General features: G+C 35.3%; 1 protein-coding gene across 1 annotated transcript in view; it reads left to right on the forward strand.

The window, feature by feature from the left end:
- The first annotated feature begins 429 nt into the window (after positions 1-429).
- oplah (5-oxoprolinase, ATP-hydrolysing) overlaps positions 430-27860 on the forward strand; it is a 39935-nt gene continuing 12504 nt past the window's right edge. Inside the window, exons 1-12 of the mRNA XM_048186088.1 lie at positions 430-616; positions 2477-2615; positions 3639-3706; positions 9736-10022; positions 16208-16320; positions 17091-17261; positions 17398-17535; positions 17618-17756; positions 20040-20152; positions 21363-21514; positions 22319-22479; positions 26272-26373. Coding sequence (XP_048042045.1) covers positions 469-616; positions 2477-2615; positions 3639-3706; positions 9736-10022; positions 16208-16320; positions 17091-17261; positions 17398-17535; positions 17618-17756; positions 20040-20152; positions 21363-21514; positions 22319-22479; positions 26272-26373 — 1731 coding nt within the window. The 5' untranslated portion in view covers positions 430-468. The remainder of the gene's footprint in view (positions 617-2476; positions 2616-3638; positions 3707-9735; positions 10023-16207; positions 16321-17090; positions 17262-17397; positions 17536-17617; positions 17757-20039; positions 20153-21362; positions 21515-22318; positions 22480-26271; positions 26374-27860) is intronic.

Below are 27860 nucleotides of genomic sequence, written 5' to 3' on the forward strand. Positions count from 1 at the left end.
TCCTCTAGACGCCAGGGGGACGTAACAGTATGACTTTGACTAGGATATCATTTTAAAGCTTATTGTCTCATCTTTCCATTGATACCAAAATCTCAATTTTGAAATTTGGGTCACCTGTGACTCATTTTGCTGGATCAGGTCACATATTAACACAGGTCCTAGAGCTCTTGCCTGATCATCATAACCCTTGTGTTTCAGTGATATTCCTTTGACCCTTTTCTCTTTTGTAATGTCTCTCAGCCATCTCTCTTTCTACAGTCTTCCTCAAATTTCCCTCTTGCTCACTCTCTCTCCTCCCCCATCATGAATGTATACACCCCCTACTGCGGTTTGGCTAGAAGTGTGTCGTGGTGCTCGGTCCAATCCACTCTCTACAGCATTTCTCACAAATCGCTTACTGCAGATTTAAATTAATACCCCGATTTAAATTAATCTCTCTCTTTCTCTCAGGGTGTGGATGTGTTATTCATGCAGTCGGATGGTGGGCTGACACCAATGGAGCAGTTCTGTGGCTCTCGGGCAGTGCTCTCTGGTCCTGCTGGAGGAGTCGTGGGCTATGCCGTCACATGTTATGGGTTTACAGAAAAGAAGCCCGTCATTGGCTTCGACATGGGAGGTAATATATGCTGAAGGTTTAAAAGAATACTTCATCCAAAAATGAAAATTCATGTCATCGTTTACTCAATGTTGTTTAAAACTTCTATGGCTGACTTTTTTCTATGAAAAACAAAAGGAGATGCTATAATACTGATGCAAAATCTAATATTGGGTAAAAGGGGGAACATTATAAATAAAATTTACTTAAAAGATTAGTCCACTTTTAAATAAACTTTTCCTGATAATTAAATAATTCAATAAATTATCAGGAAAATTTTATGTGAAAGTGGACTAATCCTTTAACAAGGGGCACCCATTCACGCCTGCATGATCTCTAATGGCCAATAGGAAACAAAGGCGTTGACGTTGATCTTGGGCTTGCAACCATGTTTTTTTTTCTCTGCTATTTCTTGTGAAATTGATTTGGTTTTATGTTATATTATCATTCTCCCTACTAGACATTGTTTATTAAACAGTGTATAGGAAAAATATGGGACAAATCACATAAAGGATGTATCATTTCATCTATAAATAGGGACAATCCTGAATTTCATGGATTAATAATAACAGTTCCTATATCAATAGCCTAATGAACAGAATAGTGGTAAATAATATATAGTTGCCTAAAGAAGAAATTGCGACCCATGATAATGAACCTAAATTAAGCATTGACAAACCAGATGATCTTTACTGACATATCAGAATTACATAGCCAACATCGCATGTTACCTTTTTATTTGACAGATACAACTGTGTGGGTTCAGAGGGGCAGCATAAAAGTCAATGAGCCATGACCTGGTTACACATCATACATCTTAAGTGTGTAAAATATTAATACTACTGAAGGCTTGATTCTCAAACAAAGACTGAATTCTGTGTATTGGTTGAGGTTTGATGAACAGTGCACAAATTAATCTGATTACAGTTTATTTTTAAATTATGTTATATTTTTTTAAGTTAAAATATATAAAATGACATTTATGTGTACGGAAGAGGATTAGGGCCAAGCAATAATAAAAAAATAAAACCATCTCGAGATTAAAGTTGTTAAATTTCGAGAAAAAACTCGTTAAATTTCGAGAAAAAAGTCGAGATAAAATGTTGAGAATAAGACTCGTTAAATTACGAGAAAAAACTTGTTAAATTTCGAGAAAAAAGTCGAGATAAAATGTTGAGAATAAAGTCATTAAATTACGAGAAAAAAGTCGTTAAATTACAAAAACAAATTCGTTAAATTATGATAAAAAATGACGTTAAATTTTGAGAAAAAAGTCGATATAAAATGTTGAGAATAAAGTCATTAAATTATGAGAATAAAGTCATTAAATTACGAGAAAAAAAGTCATTAAATTATGAGAACAAATTCGTAATTTAACGAATTTGTTCTCGTAATTTAACAACTTTTTTCTCATAATTTAATGACTTTATTCTCAACATTTTATCTCGACTTTTTTCTCGAAATTTAACAACTTTAATCTCGAGATAGTTTTATTTTTTTTATTATTGCTTGGCCCTAATCCTCTTCCGTATATGTGAACATTATGTTCATTCACACTGCTTTTTTACCATACAACAAAATCAGTGTGACCAGGAGCTATTAAGATTTAAATAGGACAAAATCACACCATACCATACTGTAAAAGTATCATACTGTAGCAGTACTGTAACTTGTGCATTATCTTCCAAGTCTTCTGCATTCATATGATGCCTTGTGTGAGGAACTGACTGAAATTTAAGTAATTCACTGAAAATCTTACCTTCCAGCGCAGCTCTCAAATCTTACATTTTACGTATGTGTTTGTACATGCTTACCACTAATTTCAGAAAACAGTAACATTTGAGCAATTTGATGTTACTGATGATGGATTTGTTTTTACAGGCACCTCTACAGATGTGAGCAGATACGCTGGACAGTATGAACATGTGTTTGAAGCAACTATCGCTGGCATCACCCTGCAGGCACCACAGCTTGACATCAGCACTGTCGCAGCAGGTGGAGGCTCTCGACTGTTCTTCCGGTAACAATCATACAATACGAATATAGATAACAATGTAATTATTGATTTGTTGAGTCTGTTCTCTTATATTGTAATGCTTTTTCAAACCATTTTTAGACATCGTAAATCATTCTTTTAGATTTAGATTGGTTGGTTCAATTGTTCTCATTGTGATTTTTCATAAGACAGATAAGTAAGAACCAGTGGCATTTCAATCAATGACCAATTATTTGTTGTTAATAATTTAATTGGTTAAGATTACTGATTAATCAACGTCAGCACAAATGCATTCATGCAAACACTGGCTGTGCAATCATCTGAAGCTATCGTGCACACTCAGTTTTGGAATGTTTCTCTATAAATAAAGATTATGTTCACTGCATACATCCCTGACAGTAAATAAACCCCTGATTAGTAAATAAGATAAACACAACGTTTGATTTAGTGAAATTTGTATGTGTATTTCACATAAAATGTATTAAAATTAATCAATTTAAAAAAAATATTTGCACTTGATAAAAAGCAAATCAGCACTGTCAAGAATAAATTTGTTTCTTTTGACAGTTATTGGCCATAAAAACCTCTAATATATTTACTAATACATTTAAGATCAAAAGTTGTATTTGCTAACATTTGTTAATTCATGTAAAGTAATATGAACATGAATGTTATTATTTACTAACATCATCAAAGCATAATAAATACTGTAAGAATACATTTCTCATTGTTAGTTTCATGTTAAGTTAATGCATTAACAAATGTTTAACAAATGAGACCTTATTGTTTGTTTAAACTACCTTTTGAAATTTTCATGCATGAAGGTAAATAATATATCACTATAACTTGAACAAATAACTTGAACTATCCCGTCATCTAGCTTTAAAATTATATACCACCATGGATCATGTGACTTCTGAGAGAACATTTTACATACCACACAAAACATTAACATGTCATAGTACACTTACAAACATAAAGAATGAGAGCTTAACTGTATTAACCCCATGTAAGTTAGGAAAGTTGAATATTTCTTCTGTATTTCAGGTCAGGGATGTTTGTTGTGGGGCCAGAGTCTGCTGGTGCTCATCCTGGACCGGCCTGCTATAGGAAGGGTAAGAGCGGATGTTAGGTTCTTATCAGACTCACCGTCTTTCAGTCTTCTTCTTCTTATTTGTACATTTAACACTTCTACATTGCCTAATACTTGCTCTTGCCCAACTTTCCTTCACGTGTCTGTGTTAAACAACTCAAATGTCTCCCATCTATTGCTGTGCCCCAATTCACATGCCTCAGTATATATAAGTGTAAGTTGTTAGAAAGTACAATGAAATTAAAAGGTTCAAATAAAAAAAACTGTCATCAATTACTCACCCTCATGTCATTCGCTATATGAAAGTCTCGCAAGACTTTTGTTCATCGTCGAAACACAAAGGAAGATATTTTAATTGAAATCTGAATGATTTCTGTCCATGCAACTACCACTTTCTCGCTTCAAAAAGTTCATAAAGAGATCGTAAAACTAATCCATATGAGTGCTGCGTAACACACGAGAATGAACCTCATTGGTTCTCGCACATCAAGAAATCATGCTTGAGCTTTGTTTACTAAAACCGATGTGTGCATTGATGAATGTTTATATGTGAATAAAAGCCTTTTTACTTTAGAATAAAAATTTCGTGATAATTTACCCACGTCATCCAAGGTGTTTATGTCTTTCTTTCTTTAGTCGAAAAGAAATTAAAGGTGCCCTAGAACTTTTTTTGAAAAGATGTAATATAAGTCTAAGGTGTCCCCTGAATGTGTCTGTGAAGTTTCAGCTCAAAATACCCCATAGATTTTTTTAATTCATTTTTTTAACTGCCTATTTTAGGGCATAATTAGAAATGAGCCAATTCAGGGTGTGTGGCCCTTTAAATCTCGTGCTCCACGCCCCAAGAGCTCGCGCTTGCCTTAAACAACATAAAAAAAAAAGTTGAAACAGCTAATATAACCCTCAAAATGGATCTTTACAAAGTGTTCGTCATGCAGCATGTCTAATTACGTAAGTACAGTGTTTATTTTGATGTTTACATTGATTCTGAATGAGTTTGAGGCTATGCTCTGTGGCTAACGGCTAATGCTACACTGTTGGAGAGATTTATAAAGAATGAAGTTGTGTTTATGCATTATACAGACTGCAAGTGTTTAATAATGAAAATAGCGACGACTCTTGTCTCCGTGAATACAGTAAGAAACGATGGTAACTTTAACCACATTTAACAGTACATTAGCAACATGCTAACAAAACATTTAGAAAGACAATTACAAATATCACTAAGAATATCATGTTATCATGAATCATGTCAGTTATTATTGCTCCATCTGCCATTTTTTGCTATTGTCCTTGCTTGCTTACCTAGTCTGATGATTCAGCTGTGCACATCCAGACGTTCTGCCCTTGTCTAATGCCTTTCATAATGTTGGGAACATGGGCTGGCATATGCAAATATTGGGGGCGTACACCCCGACTGTTACGTAGCAGTCGGTGTTATGTTGAGATTCGCCTGTTCTTCGGAGGTCTTTTAAACAAATGAGATTTATATAAGAAGGAGGAAACAATGGAGTTTGAGACTCACTGTATGTCTTTTCCATGTACTGAACTCTTGTTATTTAACTATGCCAAGGTAAATTCAATTTTTGAATCTAGGGCACCTTTAAGGTTTTTGAGGAAAACATTCCAGGATTTTTCTCCATATAGTGGGCTTCACTGGGGTAGGCTACAAACAGGTTGAAGGTCCAAATTGCAGTTTCACTGCAGCTTCAATAGGGCTCTACACCATCCCAGCCAAGAATAAGGGTCTTGTCTAGTGAAATGGATGGGTCATTTTCTAAAAAAAAAAAAAATATATATATATATATATATATATATATATATATATATATGTGTATATATATATATATATATATATATATATATATATATATATATATATATATATATATATATATATATATATATATATATATATATATATATATATATATATATATATATATATATATATATATATATATATATAAATATAAAACTAAACGCTGTTTGATTAAGTCAAATGCCCTTTACAAAATAAAGGTAAAACAATGATGTCAGACGATTTTAAAGTTGGAGGTGAAAATGAAATGGCAGTCTACCGCGGTACTTATGTCACGCGTAACCTTTCCAACCTGATTACATAATGCATGGCGCATCGCAAAGCTAGTTCAAGATGAGCATTTGTGGTTAAAAAAAAATGTATAATTTATTTTTTTTTTTTTTAGAAAGCTAGACAAGACCCTTATTCCTTGGCTGGGATGGTGTAGAGCCCTTTGAAGCTGCATTGAAACTGAAATTTGGACCTTCAACCCGTTGGTAGCCGTTGAAGTTCACTATATGGAGAAAAATCCTAGAATTTTTCCTCAAAAACCATAATTTCTTTTCCAATGAAGAAAGAAAGACATAAACATCTTAGATGACATGGGGGTGAGTAAATTATCAGGAAAATTTAATTCTGAAGTGAACTAATCCTTTAAATCTGTTCATCATATAAAGCGATCGTGTCCTTTTAGAAAATTTGGACTAAACAGCTCAATTCATAAATTAGTTTTACTAGAAAACAAAAGTGCTCCATAGGACACACTAATCGGACCTGAACAGTTGCGAAAAACAGTGTGTAGTAGTTTTGACCTTAGCCAGCACTTTAAAATATGCTCTGGCTTCCAGAATGCATGCGACTATTGTTGCTGATGTCTATTAATTTCCCATAAAAATGTATTTACGGTAACATGTACAGTACAGTTCAAAAATTTGCGGTCAGTAAGATTTTAAAATTTTTATTCTTTAAAGAAATTAATACTTTTCTCAGCAAGGATGAATTAAGTTGATCAAAAGTGTTACTGTCACTTTTGATCAACTTTATTCATCCTTGCTGAGAAAAAGTATTAATTTCTTTACTTTTATCATGTTAACAAAAGATTTCAAATTAATGCTGTCAAAGAATCCTGAAAAAAATGTGTCACAGTTTCCACAAAAATCTTAAGCAGCACAACCATTTTCAACATTGATAATAATAATGAGAAGAATTGTCATCACTGGAATTTTAAAATAAATTAAAATAGAAATTATATAATTTTGTATCATTACAATGTTGAATTACAATAATATTTCACAATATTACCTTTTTTACTGTATTTTGATCAGACACAGCCTTGGTGAGCATAAGAGACTTTCAAAAACATTAAATCTCTCTGACCCCAAACTTTTGAATAGTAGTGTAGGTAGAGTGAGTAAATTAATCCACACAATAATCTGAAAATTATGCTCGCATTGCTATGTCTGTTGCTATGAGAGGGTGAAGAGGCCTCCATCAACATCAGCTTTATCACCTACTGTATCAACACGCCTGTTATATTTTTTAAAGATCCTTCTTTGATATACCACTGTTTATATATTTATATATACAATATTTGTAAGTGGGTCACATCATTTTTCTCCTCATGGTCAAGGCTTGATCTTGAAAATATTTACGTAAAGTTTGTTTAAATAAGCTTAAAGGATTAGTCCACTTTCAAATTAAAATTTCCTGAATTTTTACCCCCTTTTCATCCAAGATGTCCATGTCCTTCTTTCTTCAGTCGTAAAGAAATTAAGGTTTTTGATGAAAACATTCCAGGATTATTCTCCTTATAGTGGACTTCAGTGGCCTCCAAACGGTTGAAGGTCAAAATTACAGTTTCAGTGCAGCTTCAAAGGGCTTTAAATGACACCAGACGAGGAATAGGGGTCTTATCTAGTGAAACAGTCGGTCGAAACGCAGCGTTCATTCCTTAAGTTGAATAGGGATGGTGTAGGACACACAGAGTAAGCTTTTTGAAGAATACGGAAGTGTGGTCTGGCGGAAGCACGTGCAAAGCAATCATTTGTGTTTATAAAGCATATACATTTATTTATTTATTTTTTTTTTTTTTTAAATGACCGATCGTTTCGCTAGATAAGATCCTTATTCCTCATCTGGAATCGTTTAAAGCCTTTTGACCTTCAACCGTCTGGAGGCCATTGAAGTCCACTATAAGGAGAATAATCCTGGAATGTTTTTATCAAAATCCTTAATTTCTTTTCGACTGAAGAAAGAAGGACATGGACATCTTGGATGACATGGGGGTGAGTCAATTATCAGGAAATTTTCATTTGAAAGTGGACTAATCCTTTAATTAACAAATTCATCAAGTCACCTATCATTGGAGGATCAAGCTTAACTGTCATCATTACCTTTATTTACCCTATATATCTTAAGTATTTTATTTATCTTTAATATACATTACAGAATTACTGTTTTAAAAACAAGTAACAAATAAGTCAAATAAGTCCTATTTATCAGAATCTGTTGCCATCTTCAGTGCATTTTTATAATTAAAAAACACTTTCACTTCTATTTTTTAATTCAGCTATGGTGAGCATTGACTTGTATCTATTTGAAGCAAATTCATGGCAAAGTATTCTCCTAAAACAACACCATATGTATGATTCAGCACTTAATTGCATCGATTTTATAAATAATAAAAAAAGATCTGTCTAGTCTCACCTTTGACTTATTTATTGGGGTGTTTGTATGCAGTGTTAATTTTGACAGCAAGTTTGATTTAGTTTTAGTAATTAGTCTTTTGACTAAAATGGCATTTTAGTTTTAGTCTTATTTTAGTCATCTAAATTGTTTTAGTTTTAGTCTAGTTTTAGTCGACCAAATATAATTCGATTTTAGTTGACTAAATCTACAATAGATTTATTTGACTAAAATCCAACAGTCAGTTAATAAGAACAAATAAATACAGTAGAATAAATATACATATGAAATAAACAGTGTTTTAAGTTTGTCAGGGAGGTCTAACAGTTGTATTCAGGTAAGAAATATTACCTACAGAAATTGAATAAAGTAATCAAATGTAAGTCTTCCTTGTATAAAACCTAGAGTTACTCAGTCAAGAGCAGTGAGTGATTTTCTTTTTATCTTCTCAGACAGCAGCAGGTTTAGGCTACTGTCACTTTAAGAACTAACGCACAGTTCCAAATATGATTTTCTTCCATCTATTTACTTTCACTTGAGACATAATCAACTGTTTAAATGAATACTCGCAAAAAACGTCTTCTTTCACTTAAATAAAATTGCTTTATTGTTTAAATTGTCAAAACACTTGCAAATGTAGGATAAACTTTTTGTCAATTCCTTCAACTGCCCAGGGCCATCGTGCAGTCCTTATTGTTAAGCCCTGTATTTTATTGTTTTTTTGGGTTTTTTTTTGTATTTTCCCGGAAATTATGTCATTCCAAACGTTTACGAATGGCCTTGTTTTCCTTGACATCAAATGTGAAATTTATACATATGTCTGTTTTTCTCTTTCTCTGCAGACATTTTTAAATGTTTTATAAGACATGCAGCAATTGTATGCTCGGGTAGATCAGTGCGTTAACATTAGTGTGCATCTAATTTCCCTACCGTGCACATTCATTGTGATTAAATATCTTCCCAAATCATATCTCCCTAACATTTTCATCTCATACTTATTCGTTGACAAAAGGTCAGTAGATTTGTATTATAGTTTTTGTCATTTAGTTATCGTCTCGTTTTTTGTCAATGAAAAAATGTTGGCAAAAATTTGATGGCAAAAGTAATGAAATTCATCTAACGAAATTAACACTGTTTGTAAGGCACTGTTCTTTGTAAAACTCATTTAAATAATATTTACTGTAAAACCACAAATGCTACCCACCATATAACATCTAATAAATATAAAGTTAAGTTGTTTTGTCATTATAGCAGAGGTAAGTAAAACCCTACCTGCTGATAGAAGAAGAAAAACTAAATGGCACTGAATGCAGGTGATATTGGAAGCTCTGACGTACTACAAAACCAAAAGTCACAAGAGACCACAAGTCTCTTTTATGTTCTTTTTTCTCTTTTAGGTTTATACATTTAAAATATGCTGCGACAGCTTCTGCCTTGCATACTTAGCCATGTTTTTTTTTTTTTTTCTCAACTGAAAAAGTCTGAAGTCAGTGTGTCATAAAGATGGGACTCAAAGCTACACTAACTCTTTGGCACATGTTTATTCTGTTTCTCTTTTGGTTCAGGTGGCCCTCTGACTGTCACTGATGCAAATCTAGCCCTTGGTCGCTTGCTGCCTTCCTACTTCCCAAAAATCTTTGGCCCCGGAGAAAATGAGCCTCTCTCAACCGAGGAAACCATGAAGCATTTCCGCAAACTCACACAAGAAATTAACCACTTCCTTTCTACTAACCAATCATCTAGTAGTGCTTCTGGAAGACACCACTCAGAAATGAGTGTAGAGGATGTTGCCATGGGCTTCATCAGTGTGGCTAATGAGGCCATGTGCCGGCCAATCAGAGCGCTTACACAGGTACAGCACACTATTCTGTCACTTTCAGTTTTTATAGCTTACATAATAGAATAGAATAGATGGGGTCTTTCTATCCTTTCAGCAGGAATGTACAGGCTGGTGGTTGTGATGAAATTAGAAAAAAAGGACATACAACCTGTTGTACATTTAGTCTGTGTCAATGCAAATGAAGTGATTTTAGCCTATATATAAATAAGGATATGTAAGGATTTTGAATAATAATTTGAATAATAATCACATGCGTTACACATTAATGTTGACAGAACTAGCATACATATATATATATATATATATATATATATATATATATATATATATATATATGTATGTATATATATATATGTATATATATATATATGTATATATATATATGTATATATATATATGTATATATATATGTATGTATATATATTAAAAGAACAGTTATATGACTTTATATAAATGCAACACTAATTGATGCCACCTTTTAGAATACCCCTCAATTTAGAGGTTAATAAAGAGATATAGGAGGAGTGAATTTATTGCATCAGATATCACTTCACTCACAGCTGATTGATCCAACTTTTGGTCTTGCGACATATTACCTAGAATAAAGTGCTGAAACTTCATCCTAATGCATGCACTTATGCACTATTCTATGCCCCTTTTTTAGTATAAATAGTGTGTTCACACTGAAATTTTAAAAATAAAAAAGTGCATGATGCATTTAATTAACCGTAAAAACGAAGTGTTGAATTTTGGACACTTCATGCACTCAACTGTCAAAGCTTTCCTTATGTAAAGGAGGGGGAGCGGCTGTTAGACTTCAATGATGGAAGAAAAAATGACCTTATGAAATTCATTTACTATTTATACACTATATGGTTGGTTGAGTACATTGTATAAGTGCATAGTATAGTATGTCATTTGGGACACAAGTTACCATGGCAATGAACACCAATAAAAACATTTCACCTTCTTGAGACTGAGAAACCAGAGTTTGCACAAAATAAACTCAAACTTATTTAGATAGCCACTTGTTAATATGATAACAAGATTACACTGAGATCAGGAACAGAGCGAACACGGGTAGATCTCATACACTGCAAGAATAGTTCCTGTTTCTGCGAACAGAATTTGTGCACTGCACATAACACATCAGCTGATGGCAAAGTTCTGGCATCTCATGTGTTCGGTCACTGCTATTCTTACCAAAAAATAGTACAGCAACAAAAGACTCGTTATGTTCAGCAATTTTAACTAAAGCACAGTCGACAGAGGAGTTGTGTTTTGCTTATGCTTGGAAAGGCTGCTTCACAGAGTGGGCTCTTGCAGTGTTGCCAGGACCACTTATTATATTCGTTTTTGGGGTTGCTGTTTAAGTTTGGGTAATAAAGTGATTGAGTTTATGAAGTTATTAAAGTGAGCAGGTGCAAGTCACAATATTTCGGTCTTATTTTCAGCATAAAGCATAATGATTTTCTTGCAAGATCTGGCAACACAAAATAGTCAAGGCTCGATTTAAGCACATACAGAAGAGAGAAACATCTCTGATGCGTGTTAAAATGTGTCATGAAACTAGTTTTTCAGTTTGGTTCCATACATGCTGTATAGAATTTTTGTAAATGCAGTTGTCACCACCTGCATTTTTCGGGAGTTAATTTGGTTGTAGAATGTGATTGTCGCTCCTGTAAATTACTGAACTGTGTGTACAGAACATGATTATGCACCAAATTTAGCTGCACTAATCTGTTCAATTAATGGTTCAATTACTCGCTCATAAAGAGTCTCTTGTCGCCCCCTACTGGCTTAATGATGCAAGTTGCACTGAAGTCTCCAATATTAGGCCCTGTCCCAGATAGCACACTTCATCTGCACTTACAATGGCTGCCGCGTGCGCGTGTCCATTCCATTAGACTGTATTGTGTTCTGTTTGTCCCTGTTGCTCGCGAGTGTCCCCTTTGCGGTCGATATGCGCCTTCGATGCACACTTTTGTCAAGCCCACACTGAAGCAAGCTCCGCAGCAGACTTCTTCCTGACAGTCAAAGAAGCTTTATGTCACAAATGTGTGGACTTTGTAGGAAGATCACGAGCTTTTAGGGTGCCATTTGGGACAGGGCCTTAGACTGTCATTTTGTATCGAACATGCAAACACAGACAAACAGAGTGATACAACCGTTGAAAAGTCCATGTGCTGATACTTGTGAAATATCACACATTCAAGGACCAGATATACAAATATATATTTATACAATAGTACTAATATGGCAATATATTTATAAAAGATGCTTATGTTGTTAAAGTGAGCCTGTAGTTAGGGCCCGAGCATCAATGGTGTGAGGACCCTATTGTAATTGCTCGCCAATTATTATCGCATTTTTGAGAGCCTAAACATGCTCGAAAACTCAAGAAACTTTGCACACGCAGCAGAAGTGGTGAAAATTTACGTCTGATATGGGTTTCAGAATTAGGTGTAGATTAGGTTAGCAAAATGGCTTGATAGTGCCACCTACAAAATTTCAATTAAGCACCCTTCGTGCTACGTTTCACATACAGGTATGAAATTTGGTAACAGCCCAGTAACAAAGTTGGATGTTTCGCCATGAAACAGGAAATTGTTGTAACTCAGGCATACAATGTCTGATCTGCCCCAAACTTCATGTTTTATCAGAGTCCTGGCCTGAAGACGTGTACATGACAATATTCAGTTACAGTCATAGCGCCACCTGCGGTTAACAGGAAATTACATGTTTTACACTGTGATTAACTCCTCATGGAGATTTAACCAGATCAACATCATATTTGTTCAGTCTAATCTTAAGACCTTAGTGATGTTAAATTGCAAAGATCTAGAGTTTTCGTTGAAGGGTGTGTCTGTGGCGGCCTGACAAAGTCTGATGTTTCTCCATGAGCGATGAAGCTGTTGTAACTCAGACATACAATCTCTGATCTGCTCCAAACTTCACGTTTGATAATAGTCCTGGCCTGAAGACATCTACATGGCAATATTCAGTTACAATCAAAGCGCCCCCTGTTGGCAGCAGGAATTGTGGCACTTTGAAATGACTTTGCCATATTTCCCTTGTATTTACTCGCTTACATGCATGTAGCGCACTGTTCACTGTTTTCCTAAGGCCAACGTGTGGCAGTGAGCCCAGTTGCGAGGGCCCTTTCATCACTGCTTGCAGCTTTAATTAGGGCCCGAGCACCGATGGTGTGAGGACCCTATTGTAATTGCTCAGCCAATTATTCTTCTTCTCCAAAATGAATCGCATTTTTGAGGGCCTAAACGTTCTCAAAAACTCATGAAACTTTGCACACGCGTCAGAAGTGGTGAAAATTTACATCTGATATGGGTTTCAGAATTAGGTGTGGCAAAATGGCTCAATAGCGCCACCTACAAAATTTCAATTAAGCGCCCTTCATGCTACGTTTCACGTACAGTTATGAAATTCGGTAGACAGATGTAACAGCCTAATACCTACCAAAAGCCCCTGGGTGCAAAGTTTGTAAACCCAACAGGAAGTGAGATATTTTGAATTTTCTCTACAAAATTTTGGCAGTTTTTGCAATTTCCAGATGTTGTACTTTAACGAACTCCTCCTGGAGCTTTAATCAGATCAACATCATATTTGGTCTGTCTAATCTAAAGGCCTTTGAGACGTTAAATTGCGAAGATCTAGAGTTTTCACTGAAGGGCGTGTTCGTGGCGGCCTGGCAAAGTTCGATGTTTCGCCATGAAACAGGAAGTTGTTGTAACTCGGGCATACAATGTCTGATCTGCCCCAAACTTCACATGTTTTATTAGAGTCCTGACCTGAAGACATCTATATGACAATATTCAGTTACAGTCATAGCGCCACCTGGGGGCAACAGGAAATGACATGTTTTACACTGTGATTAACTCCTCATAGACATTTAATAATAACAACATCATATATGGTCAGTCTAATCTTAAGGCCTTAGCGACATTTAATTGCAAAGATCTTGAGTTTACGTTGAAGGGCATGTCCGTGGTGGCCTGACAAATTCTGATGTTTCGCCATGAATGATGAAGCTGTTGTAACTCAGGCATACTATGTCTGATCTGCTCCAAACTTCACATGTGTGATAAGCGTCCTGGCCTAAAGACATCTATATTCCAATATTCAGTTAGTCATAGCGCCACCTGCTGGCAACAGGTAATGGTATGCTTTACAGTTTAGTTCACTCTCAGAAAAACATTTTAATATACCATGATGTACCAAACATACAGTACAGTCCAAAAGTTTGGAACCACTAAGATTTTTAATGTTTTTAAAAGAAGTTTCGTCTGCTCACCAAGGCTACATTTATTTAATTAAAAATACAGTAAAAACAGTAATATTGTGAAATATTATTAAAATTTAAAATAACTGTTTTCTATTTGAATATATTTCACAAAGTAATTTATTCCTGTGATGGCAAAGCTGAATTTTCAGCATCATTACTCCAGTCTTCAGTGTCACATGATCCTTCAGAAATCATTCTAATATGCTGATCTGCTGCTCAAGAAACATTTAATGTGTACAATTGTACAAAATATTTGTGTACAATATTTTTTTTCAGGATTATTTGATGAATAGAAAGTTCAAAAGAACAGTGTTTATCTGAAATCTAATCTTTTGTAACATTATAAATGTCTTTACTGCCACTTTTGATTGATTTAATGCATCCTTGCTGAATAAAAGTATTCATTTCTTTAATTTCTTTTCAAAAAAATAAAAATAAAAATTCTTACTGACCCCAAACTTTTGAACGGTAGTGTATAATGCTACAGAAGCTTTGTATTTCAGATAAATGCTGTTCTTTTGAACTTTCTATTCATCAAGGAATCCTGAAAAAAAAAGTACACAACTGTTTTCAACATTGAAAATAATCATAAATGTTTATTGAGCAGCAAATCAGCATATTAGAATGATTTCTGAAGGATCATGTGACACTGAAGACTGGAGTAACGATGCTGAAAATTCAGCTTTGCATCACAGGAATAAATTACTTTGTCAAATATATTTAAATATTACACGGTTATTTTAAATTGTAATAATATTTCACAATATTACTGTTTTTTACTGTATTTTTAATTAAATAAATGTAGCCTTGGTGAGCAGACGAAACTTCTTTTAAAAACATTAAAAATCTTAGTGGTTCCAAACTTTTGGACTGTACTGTACTAGAAATATGTTAAATCATGAAACACTTGGCTAAGTGCTAATGTATGCGATTAAAGCCAAGAAACAGGAAGTTCTAGTAACTCAGGCATGCAATGTCCGATCTGCTCCAAACTTCACATGTTTGATAATAGTCCTGGCCTGAGGACACCTACATGGCAATATTCGGTTACGGTCAAAGCGCCACCTGTTGGCAGCAGGAAGTGTGGCACTTTGAAATGACTTGGTTATATTTCTCCTGTATTTTCTCGCTTACATCCATGTCACCCACTGTTCACTGTTTTCCTGATGCCAACGGGTGGCGGTTAGCCTGGGTGCGAGGGCCCTTTCATCGCTGCTTGCAGCTTTAATTTGTACTGTAATTCATATCTGTGTTAAATAGGAATACACTGTAATAATGTTAATCTCATCCTGGTCACCTGCTCTTCCTCTCTCAACTCCATCACCTTCTTTCTTTCTTCTTTTCTCAGTCTCCTTATCTTTCTTGTTCTGTATCTCTTCCCTTCCCAAAGCTGTGTTTTGATTGATAGTCTTTGCAAACTGTTTATTTCTGTCGGTCGTTTAACACTTCTATCGCAAAACAGCTACTTACATCTTGTCTCGCACTTTACGATCGTTAACTGAAGTGTGAAGTGTCACGCTGGAATTCGCACTCGGCTCGCAGGCAGCTTCTGTGAACATAAAGCCTGCCTACTTTAATTTGATTGGTCTTCTCAAACATTTTGACATTGACGAGCGGTTTTAGACTGCTGAGGCAGCTAATGAAAAGGTCATTTAATATTAGGCAATTATTTCACAACCTTCATTATATATACCTCCAAAAATTGCCGAGGTCTGGTGGTACCAGGGACCTCATTGGTGGATATGGCCCTGGTTGCCCAACAGCTATATAGCTTTTTTTTTTTTTTTTTTTTTTTTTTTACAATTCTGGAATGTAACGCCCACCATCCAACCAATTGCTGCTTTACAGGATGGGTATCTAAATTTCTGTTTGAATATCAGCTTTCTCTCAACAGGCTAAAGGGCATGATACATCTGAGCATGTGTTGGCATGTTTTGGAGGAGCTGGTGGTCAACACGCTTGTGCCATTGCAAGAGCCTTAGGCATGAAGACTGTCTTCATACACAAGTATGTCTGTATGTGTGCAGTATCTGTGTGTTTTAGTGTGTTCAGGATTTGTCACATGCTTGAATGGGATGGCAATAAGATGCTTTTCCAGAATTTGTTCTGCTGTGAATAAATTCATTTGTGAATGGCTGATGGTCATCAAATTCAGTCTACCAAATTTTGTAATTGGCTCGCAAAAATTATTGAATACGTTTTTGTTATTTCAGAAACTTTGTGAGCTATAATCTCAATTACTTATTATTCTGAATCTATGGACCTCAATCTGAAATTTTTTTCTTCCATTGTGAAATTTGTTTGAACTCATCCTAGCTCATTTGTCTGACTCACTTGAAGTTTGGTGTATCATCAACCCTCAAGACAAAACATTCTCAAAAGTTTCGAATTTGTCAATTCATTGGCAAATGTGGTCCACATTGACTGATCGCTCTGTATCTTGTGGTACACATGGAAAATCTCATCAGTTTTTTATAATAGGGTGCACTATAACTTAAGAAAATGAAGAATTGTGTAACTATGATCACAGAAGTTTTAATATGACATTGAAAAACTATACACAGCATGTTCTTTTCATGTTCTTGGACCCCAGTGATTGGCTCTATTTCATATTTATATACATACTGTATTTAAAAATTAAGTGCCTAATGAGAACTGACATCCATGCCTGCTGGGAAGTCTTTGTGAGCCATTTAGAATAAGAACATGAACATGAAATGCTTGTTTTTTAAAATAAATTGGTGACAGTACAGTACTCTTTCTCTTTCTACTGTTAGATACAGCGGAGTGCTGTCAGCATATGGTTTGGCTTTGGCTGATGTGGTGGAGGAGGTTCAGGAACCATGTTCTCTACAGTATGTAGCAGGCTCATACTCTGAGCTGGACCGCAGGATAGAGGAACTCTCTCAACGCTGCGACCAAATACTGCACAAACAAGGCTTTAGCAGGTCACTCTCAAGATACAGTTACACTGAAAAGCTTGTCTTTTTGCTCATCTGGTGTACTTTTAACAAACCCAAATGAAAATGCAACAAAATATTATTGTAATAATAAGAGGATAATTACATGATTGTGTGTGTACAGTTCTCAGATCAGTATAGAAGTGTTCCTGCACCTGCGTTATGAGGGCACAGATTGCGCGCTCATGATCACGGCTGCAGGTCACCCCAGTAATGCCCACTCCTGTCGCTCGGGAGACTTCCGCACGGCCTTCACTAAACGGTACTCCTGTTTCAACTGTGAATGGTCAAAAATGACTTGTTGTTTCCTCTTCAGTCTCTCACTCTTTCTGCTTCTACATCAGATATCTGAAAGAGTTCGGCTTCACCATCACTGATCGGCCTATCATGGTGGATGATATCCGTGTGCGTGGTTCTGGGAAGTCTGGAATTAGGTCAAAAGTGCAGCCCAAAGAAGGGCAGAAATCTCCAAGACCTATTAAGGTATTAAAACCAATGCAAACCTAACCATATATTTTATAAGTAAATGAAAAGTTTGGTTCCAAAACGCAATAACTCCATTTTGATTCATTTGAGTAAAAAGGTGTTTTCTTTACCAAGAAAGTGGCAAGATGAAAAACACTATTTTCTGTTTCATACTTTCACATAGCATATTTTGGTTATAAAAACATTAAAAATTCAAATTACATTTTGATTTTAAAAAGTCTATTATAAAAACGTATTATTTTTTACCCAAAATGCAATAAATCCATGACGTTTTTTTTTTTTTTCAAAATACAATTAATCCATCAATATAAATGTTATTTTTCAAATTGAAAATACACAACAAAATAAGTTGATTCACATATATGACACAGTCTAAACTTTCCCAATATCTCTCTTATATACAGGCATTTTACTAAAAATACATTCAGCCATCGCTCCCAAAGTGAATTAAACGGGTCATCTTGTTAATGTTTTAAGTTATTTGTTATTACTGATTAAAGAGCATCTGGCGCCACCGCATGGTTAAATAAACACATTTGCCGAGTACATTGGTATTAAAAACGCCTTTTTAAAAAAGCCTTCAATGTTTACAGTGGGTGGAATGGTGCGCTGTGATTGGTTGAGCGGATATATTGCGTTCTGCATAGAAGAGAGACCAGCGTTTGTCGCGTTTTTTTAAAACATTTTTATTATTATTATTAAACAACATACAGTGGATACATGAAATAGATTTGAAACAAAATACAAAAAAGGATGTATAAACAAGCAAAAAAAAAAAAAAATTTAACAAATGTCTAAGACATTATATATATATATATATAATTAAAAAAAAATCCTTTCATTTTCAGGAAATACACAGGAGGTATTATAATGAAATCATAATGTTTTTTAGCAGTTGTGCAGTTTTTGCAGCTTTCTTGTTTAGCGATGAACAAAGGGAGTCATAAATAGTTTTAAATCAATACAAAAAAGCGTAATGTTGGGCTTACGTTCAGTAACTTTACATTTATGCAGATGAAATAGGCCACATATAGTTAGGAATTTTAACACATTGTCCATCTCCTTTGACCCTGTTTCCCACATCAAAAGCAGAACATTAATTATTTCAAAAAAAAAAGTTTAAAGGGGGAAAACATGACAGAATAACACGACGGATATCGCATTTTGCGCAAAATTAATAAACGACTTTTCAATACTGACCAGATACAATACTGATTTTGGCGGAAACTCAATTTTTTTGAAATGCTGTTTATCGTGTTTTGGAACCAAACTCTTCAAATACTCTGAAACTGCTCCTTGGACAGCTGCAGATGTTAGGAAGTCAAGGTATTGCTTAAAGTTGCAATGGGCCCTTTTCACATTAATTTCTGTGGTTCTCAGCAGCGTTGGGTAAGCTGCTATAGTGGTGAATGGAAACTACAACAAATATAATTTTTATGTTCTCATTTGCTCCAATAGCAAAAGAAAAAATCCACAATAGAGTTCCTATGACTTTACAAAAAGCAGAAAAAATATAGAGAGATTGATTTCATTGGTCAGAAGAGAGAAAGATGTCACAGCTGTTGTATTAGAAACATTCATGTTAACTAGTGTTATGTAATTTAATACAAAGGTAATATAACACAAAGTATAGTGTTATAAATATACATTACATTTTTAAAAACTGAAAATGAATTTTTTTTTTAAAGATTTACAATGTTAATAACTGTGGAAATGCATCATCACAGTTTGAAGGGTCTATGCCTTGACTTAACTGTTATTGGCTATGATGGAGTTTAACCTGTGTAGTCCATTAAAGCATAGTTAGTGTTGGTGATTTAGAGTACACTAAAGCCGGTCGCACACCAAATGAGAAGTGCCTCGTCGTGATTAGGTATCGCAGTTAAACTGGATATGAAGGATATAAACTTTATTCTAGCTACACAATGCACAATCTTTTAGCCCGGGGTGAAGTAAACTGCTGCGCTTCTCATCTGGTGTGCAACCCCCTTAACAGTCAAAGTTTGTGTCACATTTGTGTTTCTTCAAAGTTGCCACCCTAGCTTCCACCTCTGCTCTCTTTGGTCACTCTCTCAACCAAGAGTTATAATGGAAGCCTTTAAATAAAAAGGTTTTTAAGATCATAAGAAGCATTTTTAGTAGTGCATCTTCCCTTATCACAGATTATCATTGGCCAAGATGCTTTACACATATTTATTTATTTTTTTATTGTGGGTGTTACTAATAAAACCAAGGAATTATATAGGAATGTTATTGATTAACTTTATTTTTCGAACCCAGATGACCCAGTGTTACTTTGAGGACCGTTATCTGGACACCAGTGTGTATCTGTGGGAGAATCTTTCCTGTGATCACAGCATCCAAGGACCAGCCATTATTATTGATAAGAACAGGTGTGTGTGATTTCCTGAAAGTTTCTAAATATTATACATAGTCATTTCATAGTCATGAATGATTCCTCAGATCATGTGTCTTGTTGAGGAGATTTGGGAAGCTGTACCCACTGAACTTGACAGAACACCCGACCATTATCTGTCAGCGGCACTAATTTCATTTTGTAATCAGCCCACAATTGTTTAATTTAAGTTTTTTTTTGTTTATTTGAGCTTTATTTTAATTAACAAAAATGTTTTTAATAGTTTTAGTTTATGATAATAACCTAGCCTATGATAATAACACTGATTTAACATTTGCTAGGACACCCATTGCCTTTAGAACAGCTTTTGTCATAGATACATTTGAACACGGTTTTTAATGTAGCTTTGCAGGTTAGTTTCTCCGGACTTCTTGGATATGTTCCTGCAGTTCTTGTGGATTTAGTCTGCCTCAGGTTTTTCTGTCTCTTCATGTAATTCCAGACGGACTCAATGATGGTGAGATCAGATCTCTGTTAGGTTCATACTATCTATTGTTAGACCCCTTGTGCATACAAAAATTTTACTGGATTATTATTGGTATATTAATATAAATGTTTGTCAATGTAAACTTGTATTACTGGCACACTCAAGCAAAATATTTTAATTTTGTGTGTCTTAAAACTTTTTTGTGTGTGTGAATCATCTAGCGTGCCAAAAGCTATTGCACAGTACTGTGTTCTTCAACTTCTTTGAGAATAATTGGGTTGCACTTTATTATAAGGGGCCTTTGTTACAGTGTAATTACACAAATAATATTAATTAACAACATGTACTTACTATAGGGTTAGGGTTAGGATTTGGTTTTGGTTAGTTACTTAATGATGCATAATAAACTTACTATATTATTTCACTATGTTATTAATATAGTAAGTACATGTAACTTGTAACCAAGTCACCTTAAAATAAAGTGTTACCAATAATTGTTATGATGGCTTTGCCCCTCTTCAAGCGTCGAATGAAAAAGTGACTAATCTTAAAAGTAGAGGGTTTAGCTCTTGTCTAAACTGTCCTTCTGATGGGAAAGTGTCACTACCTGTTTCAGTCTCCAGCTCTTCAGTTAAGTAATAATTCTATTCTGAGACTTGCCATTTGAGGGTTGATCTAAGGTGTTTAGAAATCTTCACATTGTTTCTGTTACCATATATTTTTAATTTAATTTTTTTATTAATATTTCTTCTTTTGTCAGCACAATTCTCGTGGAGCCGGCGTGTGTGGCTCATCTGACAGAGGATGGTGACGTGTGTATTGCTGTTGGCATGGGAACGCAGTGTGTCTTAGGAACTGAACTCAACACCATCCAGTTGTCCATCTTCTCCCATCGCTTCATGAGCATCGCAGGTTTGATGGGACAGAAAAAAGTTTGGAATGAATGATGAGTGTGTTAAAGGATTAGTTCACTTCTGAATTAAAATTTACTGATAATTTACTCACCCCCATGTCATCCAAGATGTTCATGTCTTTCTTTCTTCAGTCGAAAAGAAATGAAGGTTTTTGAGGAAAATATTTCAGCATTCTTCTCCATATAGTGGACTTCGGTGGGGTTCACCGGGTGGAAGGTCCAAACTGCAGTTTCAGCGCAGCTTCAAAGGGCTCTACGCAAACCCAGACGAGAAATATGGGTTTGTCTAGCGAAACGATTGGTCATTTAAAAAATGTATATACTTTTTAACCACAAATGCTTTTTTTTTTTTTTTTGGTTCTTTGTTTGGCTTAATCTTTTCACATTTGCTTTGTAGACACTGGATCGGTACTAGTGCAAGATGAGCATTTGTGGTTAAAAAGTATATAATTTTTTATTCTTTTTTAGAAAATGACCGATCGTTTCTCTAGATAAGACCCTTATTTCTCATCTGGGATAATGTAGAGCCCTTTGAAGCTGCACTGAAACTGCGATTTGGACCTTCCACCCAGTGAACCCCATTGAAGTCCACAATATGGAGAAGAATCCTGGAATGTTTTCCTCAAAAACCTTAATTTCTTTTCTACTGAAGAAAGAAAGACATGAACATCTTGGATGACGTAGGGGTGAGTAAATGATCAGGAAATTTTTATTCAGAAGTGAACTAATCCTTTAATGTGAAATCTGGTCATCTATGTTATTATCTGTTAGTGCACTGATGCTTTCTGGTTCCTCAAACACAGAGCAGATGGGTCGTGTGCTGCAGAGAACCTCCATATCCACCAATATAAAGGAGCGTCTGGATTTTTCCTGTGCTGTGTTTGGTCCTGATGGAGGTTTGGTGTCTAATGCTCCTCACATCCCTGTTCATCTAGGGGCCATGCAGGAGACTGTACAGTTCCAGGTACACAAACACACAAATATACAACAAATTTTAACACATTGTTGAATTCTTGATTGTTGTGGCCAGTGTTGGGTTAAGTTAATTTTAAAAGTAATGTGTTACAATATTTCATTAGTCCTACAAAAAAGTGACTAATTACATTACATTACATAACTAGTTTTTTTAATAACAACAACAGCAACAACAAAAGTTCACAACAAAAGTGAAATAAATAAGCCTCAGGCTGAGGGAAATACAAATTCAGACCTGTACAGTAGAGGGCGCAGCTCAAACAAACCTTTCAGCTCTGGATTGCCGTTCTGGGTTGCAGAAGAATAGGGTGCAGGAGAAGAAAGTTCAACTCTATTACTTCAACAATAAAAAAGAAAGGATTTTAGTATGGTTGAATTGGGTCATCGGATGTCAGCAGCAAAGACATTGGTTAATAAAGTACATATAAAAAACATAAATAAAATGCATAAAAGTATATTTGTGTAATTTAATATTTAATTATTTCAGGTTTGCATTTCACTGTTTTTAGTCATTTTGAGGAATACTGACTCTGTTTTTGTGCAAGTGAGATGAGTGAATGCATGCTCACATTTAGTCTAGAACTACAATAACCATTGTTTACACAGCGCACACAATGCCACATCTTACTCCCAGTTTCTCTGAACATGGGGACAGAAGAGGTGTCACTCAATAAATAAGAAAAAAAAAGTAACTTGCGTTACTTATTTTAAAAAGTAACTAAGATACTTTAGGTTATTTTACTGTGTCATTGTTACATATGTTACATGTACTTACTGTTGTAATAACTATAAATTATGCGTAATTACATGCAACTAACCCTAAACCAAACCAAACCCTAATCCTAAACTTATAGTAAGTGCACGTAGTTACTTAATATTACTCAGTTCTTAAATGTTTAATTACAGTGTAACAATGACACCTTAAAATAAAGTGTAACCATACTTTATTGTAAATTTAAAAGTAATGTGTCACATTACTAGTTACATAATCTGATTATGTAACTTGCCTTACTTGAAATGCGTTACCCCCAACACTGGTTATGGCTCATTACGCCAACTTATGCCCTGCATTCTGCCTGCTCATTCATCCTGCACATGTCTGAATCTCTAACAGGAAAATGTCACAAAAAAATCAGCCGTGGACAAACATTTTGAGAATGACACAAATATTAATTTTCACAAAGTCTGCTGCCTTGGTTTTTTATGATGGCAATACTCCAGAATGTTATGAAGAGTGATCAGATGAATTGCAATGCCATGAAAATGAACATTTCCACTGCATTTCAGCCCTGGCACAAAAGGACTAGCTGACATCATGTCAGTGATTCTCTCATTAACACAGGTGAGAGTGTTGATGAGGACAAGGCTGGAGATCACTCTGTCATGCTGATTGAATTAGAACAGACTGGAAGCTTTAAAAGGAGGTGGTGCTTGAAACCATTGTTCTTCCTCTGTTAACCATAGTTACCTGCAAGGAAACGTGCAGTCTTCATTGCTTTGCACAAAAAGGGATTCACAGGCAAGGATTATTGCTACTAGTAAGATTGCACCTAAATCAACCATTTATCAAGAACTTAAAGGAGAGAGGTTCAATTGTTGTGAAGAAGGCTTCTGGGCGCCCAAGAAAGTCCAGCAAGTGCCAGGACTGTCTCCTATAGTTGATTCAGCTGCGGGATCGGGGCACCACCAGTGCAGACTTGCTCAGGAATGGCAGCAGGCAGGTGTGAGCATATCTGCACGTATAGTGAGGCAAAGACTTTTGGAGGATGGCCTGGTGTCAAGAAGGGGAGCAAAAAAGTCACTTCTCTCCAGGAAAAACATCAGGGACAGACTGATATTCTGCAAAAGGTACAGGGATTGGGCTGCTGAGGACTAGGGCAAAGTCATTTTTTTTGTTTGGGGCATCCAGAAGAAAGCTTGTCCAAAGAAGAAAAGGTGAGCGCTATCATCAGATCTGTGCCATGCCAACAGTAAAGCATCCTGAGACCATTCATGTGTGGGGTTGCTTCTCAGCCAAGGGAGTGGGCTCACTCACAATTTTTCCTAAGAACACAGCCATGAATAAAGAATTGTACAATAACATCCTCCAAGAGCAACTTCTCCCAACCATCCAAGAACAGTTTGGTGATGAACAATGCCTTTTCCAGCATGATGGAGGACCTTGCAATAAGGCAAAAGTGATAACTAAGTGGCTCGGGGAACAAAACATTGAAATTTTGGGTACATGGCCAGGAAACTCCCCAGACCTTAAAGGTTAGTTCACCCAAAAATGAAAATTCTGTTCCAAACCCGTAAGACTTTCATTCATCTTTGGAACACAAATTAAGATATTTTTGATAAACTCTGATGGCTCAGTGAGACCTCCATTACCAGCATGATAATTAACACTTTCAGATGCCCAGAATGCTACAAAAGACATTTAAAATAGTTCATGTGACTACAATGTTTTAAAACTTAATGTTATGAAGCGACGAGAATACTTTTTGTGTGCCAAAAAAATTAAATAACGACTTTATTCAACAATATCTAGTGATGGCCGATTTCAAAACGCTGCTTCACGATGCTTCGAAGCTTTACGAATCTTGTTAAGAATCAGTGGTTCAGAGCTGGTATCAAACTGCCAAAGTCATGCCCCCCAGTGGTGAACCATTGAAATTTCGAAATACTTATAACCTAACGGAGCTTACTGAAATCATGTGACTTTGGCAGTTTGATACACGCTCCGAACCACTGATTCGAAACAAAAGATTCGTAAAGCTTCGAAGCTTCATGAAGGAGTGTTTTGAAATCGCCCATCACTAGATATTGTAGAATAAAGTCGTTATTTATTTTTTTTTGTGCACAAAAAGTATTCTCGAGGTCAATCCTCAAGATTGTGGATGAACAAACAAAAATCCACAAATTCTGACAAACTCCAAGCATCAATTACGCAAGAATGGGCTGCAGTTAGTCGGGATGTGGCCCAGAAGTTGATTGATAGAATGCCAGGATGAACTGCAGAGGTCTTAAAAAAGAAGGGTCAACACTGCAAATATTGACTCTTTGCATAAACTCAATGTAATTGTCAATGAAAGCCTTTGGCACTTATGAAATGCTTGTAATTATACTTCAGTATACCATAGTAACATCTGTCAAAAAGATCTAAAAACACTGAAGCAGCAGTCATTCTCAAAACTTTTGGCCACGGCTTACAGTCATGGCTGCTAAGCAACAGCACTTCTGGTACAATGAAGAGAATGTTTTACTGATAAAACATTATGAAAGAATGTATTAACAGTTTAGACATGAGAGAATGAAATTTCATACCGTCATTTTGTACACTAGAGAATGCTTGTTTTGACGTCACTACTGAAGAAATATCAGATTTTTTCAAAATATTTTATAAACATGATTTCTTGCATTGTCTGTTTATTGATTTGCTTGTAAACCTTTAAAACTAATTTGTATAATAAACAGATTTTTGATAGTTATTGTCATATTAAGTGTATGCAAACATGCTCAATGGCACACTCAAAGTCACAGATAGTGAACACATACTGGAAATAACACAAAATCTCTCTCTCACACATGATGATCAGTTTTTTGTGATTATTTTTTTTTCTTTCAATTTGAATGCTCTTTCTCAGATGTTTGTGCACTATAATTGGAATGATGTAGATTTGCGTGCTTAGTGTTGTATTTTGAATAAAGTAATATACTAAATTAAAGTGCTTTTAAACAAGAAATCATAAGCATTGTAAAAATTGTAAGTTTGATAAAAGGTTATTTTCATTTATTTTAGATAAAGGCGGCAGGAGGCAGTATGCAAGAGGGAGATGTGATTCTCAGTAATCATCCATGTGCGGGTGGCAGTCATCTACCAGACCTCACTGTCATCACTCCTGTAGGTTGTTCATGATGAACTTTCTGCAGTTTCATTTTGAATGATACAAAAAGGCTGTCACAAACAGGTTTGACTTGTTTTCACCACAAAATTGAAAAAAGAAGCCTTGTTTTTCATTACAGTAATGTATATGGATGTTTTACTTTTGAATCTTATTACTGCAATACAGCCATCCAAGGTAACAAACACATATAAAATTGGTGCATATGAGATAAATAAAATATGTAATATTTATGAAGTCTCTTATGTTAACCAATGCTGCATTTATTTGAAAATTAAAAATACAAGTAACAGTAATATTATGAAATATTATTACAATTTAAAATAACGTTTTCTATTTTAATATATTTTAAAATGTAATTAATTCCTGTGATGGCAAAGCTGAATTTTCAGCAGTCATTACTCCAGTCTTTTTTGTCACATGATCCTTAAGAAATCATTCATATATGCTGATTTGGTGCTCATTTTATTATCAGTTATTACTGATGATTAATAATGGCTTTTATTATAGACAGTTATTGCAGTGTTGACAGAATTGGGCTAATATGGTCATACTTCCTGGTTCTAGTATAACTCTAGCTGCTGCATTAAGGACCATCTGGAGTTTTTTTATTAAGCCTGCAGGGCAACCACCCAGTAGAGCATTATAATAATCTAGCCTTGAGGTCACGAACGCATGAACTAACATGAATGCCACTTCAGACTGCAGGCCAGTGCCGCATTTAGTTCTCTTTCATGCTTGAATTGACAAAAACAGATAAAATTGTCAAAATTCCCATTTTGTCGAGTATCCTCATAAGCACACTCTGAAATGAGTTAAAAGTGTTAAATGAATGTAAAGAGTTGTGAGAAAATAGGATGTGTGTCAGATCAGCGTCATGTGCGTCAGGTCTTAAAGTGACAGCAGCCTAATAAACCTGCTGCTGTCTGTGTCATTAAAGGGTTAGTTCACCCAAAAATGAAAATTATGTCATTAATGACTCACCCTCATGTCGTTCCAAACCCGTAAAACCTCCGTTCATCTTCGGAACACAGTTTAAGATATTTTAGATTTAGTCCGAGAGCTTTCTGTCCCTCCATTGAAAATACGGTATACTGTCCATGTCCATAAAGTTAAAGAAAACGTCATCAAAGTTAGAAGTTTTTGAAGCATCGAAAATACATTTTGGTCCAAAAATAACAGAAACTACGACTTTATTTAGCATTGTCTTCTCTTCCGCGTCTGTTGTATATCCGCGTTCACGACTCTGCAGTGATGCTGCTTCTTCTTCTTCTTTCCTGTTTTACGGCGGTTGGCATCCAGCTTATTGGTGCATTACCGCCCCCTTCTGCTCCGGACAGTGACGCTGATGACGTGTTATCTAGTGCGCCCGAGCTTCGTTTACAGTCTGAGGGAGACACACGCTGTATTCAAGCTATTCTACATTGTTTGTATTTTGGTATTACTATATTTTTTAAAATGGTGCGTAGGTGTGCATGTCGCGGAT

Source organism: Megalobrama amblycephala, linkage group LG3 (genome assembly GCF_018812025.1).
Source record: "Megalobrama amblycephala isolate DHTTF-2021 linkage group LG3, ASM1881202v1, whole genome shotgun sequence".
Classification (NCBI taxonomy): Eukaryota; Metazoa; Chordata; class Actinopteri; order Cypriniformes; family Xenocyprididae; genus Megalobrama; species Megalobrama amblycephala.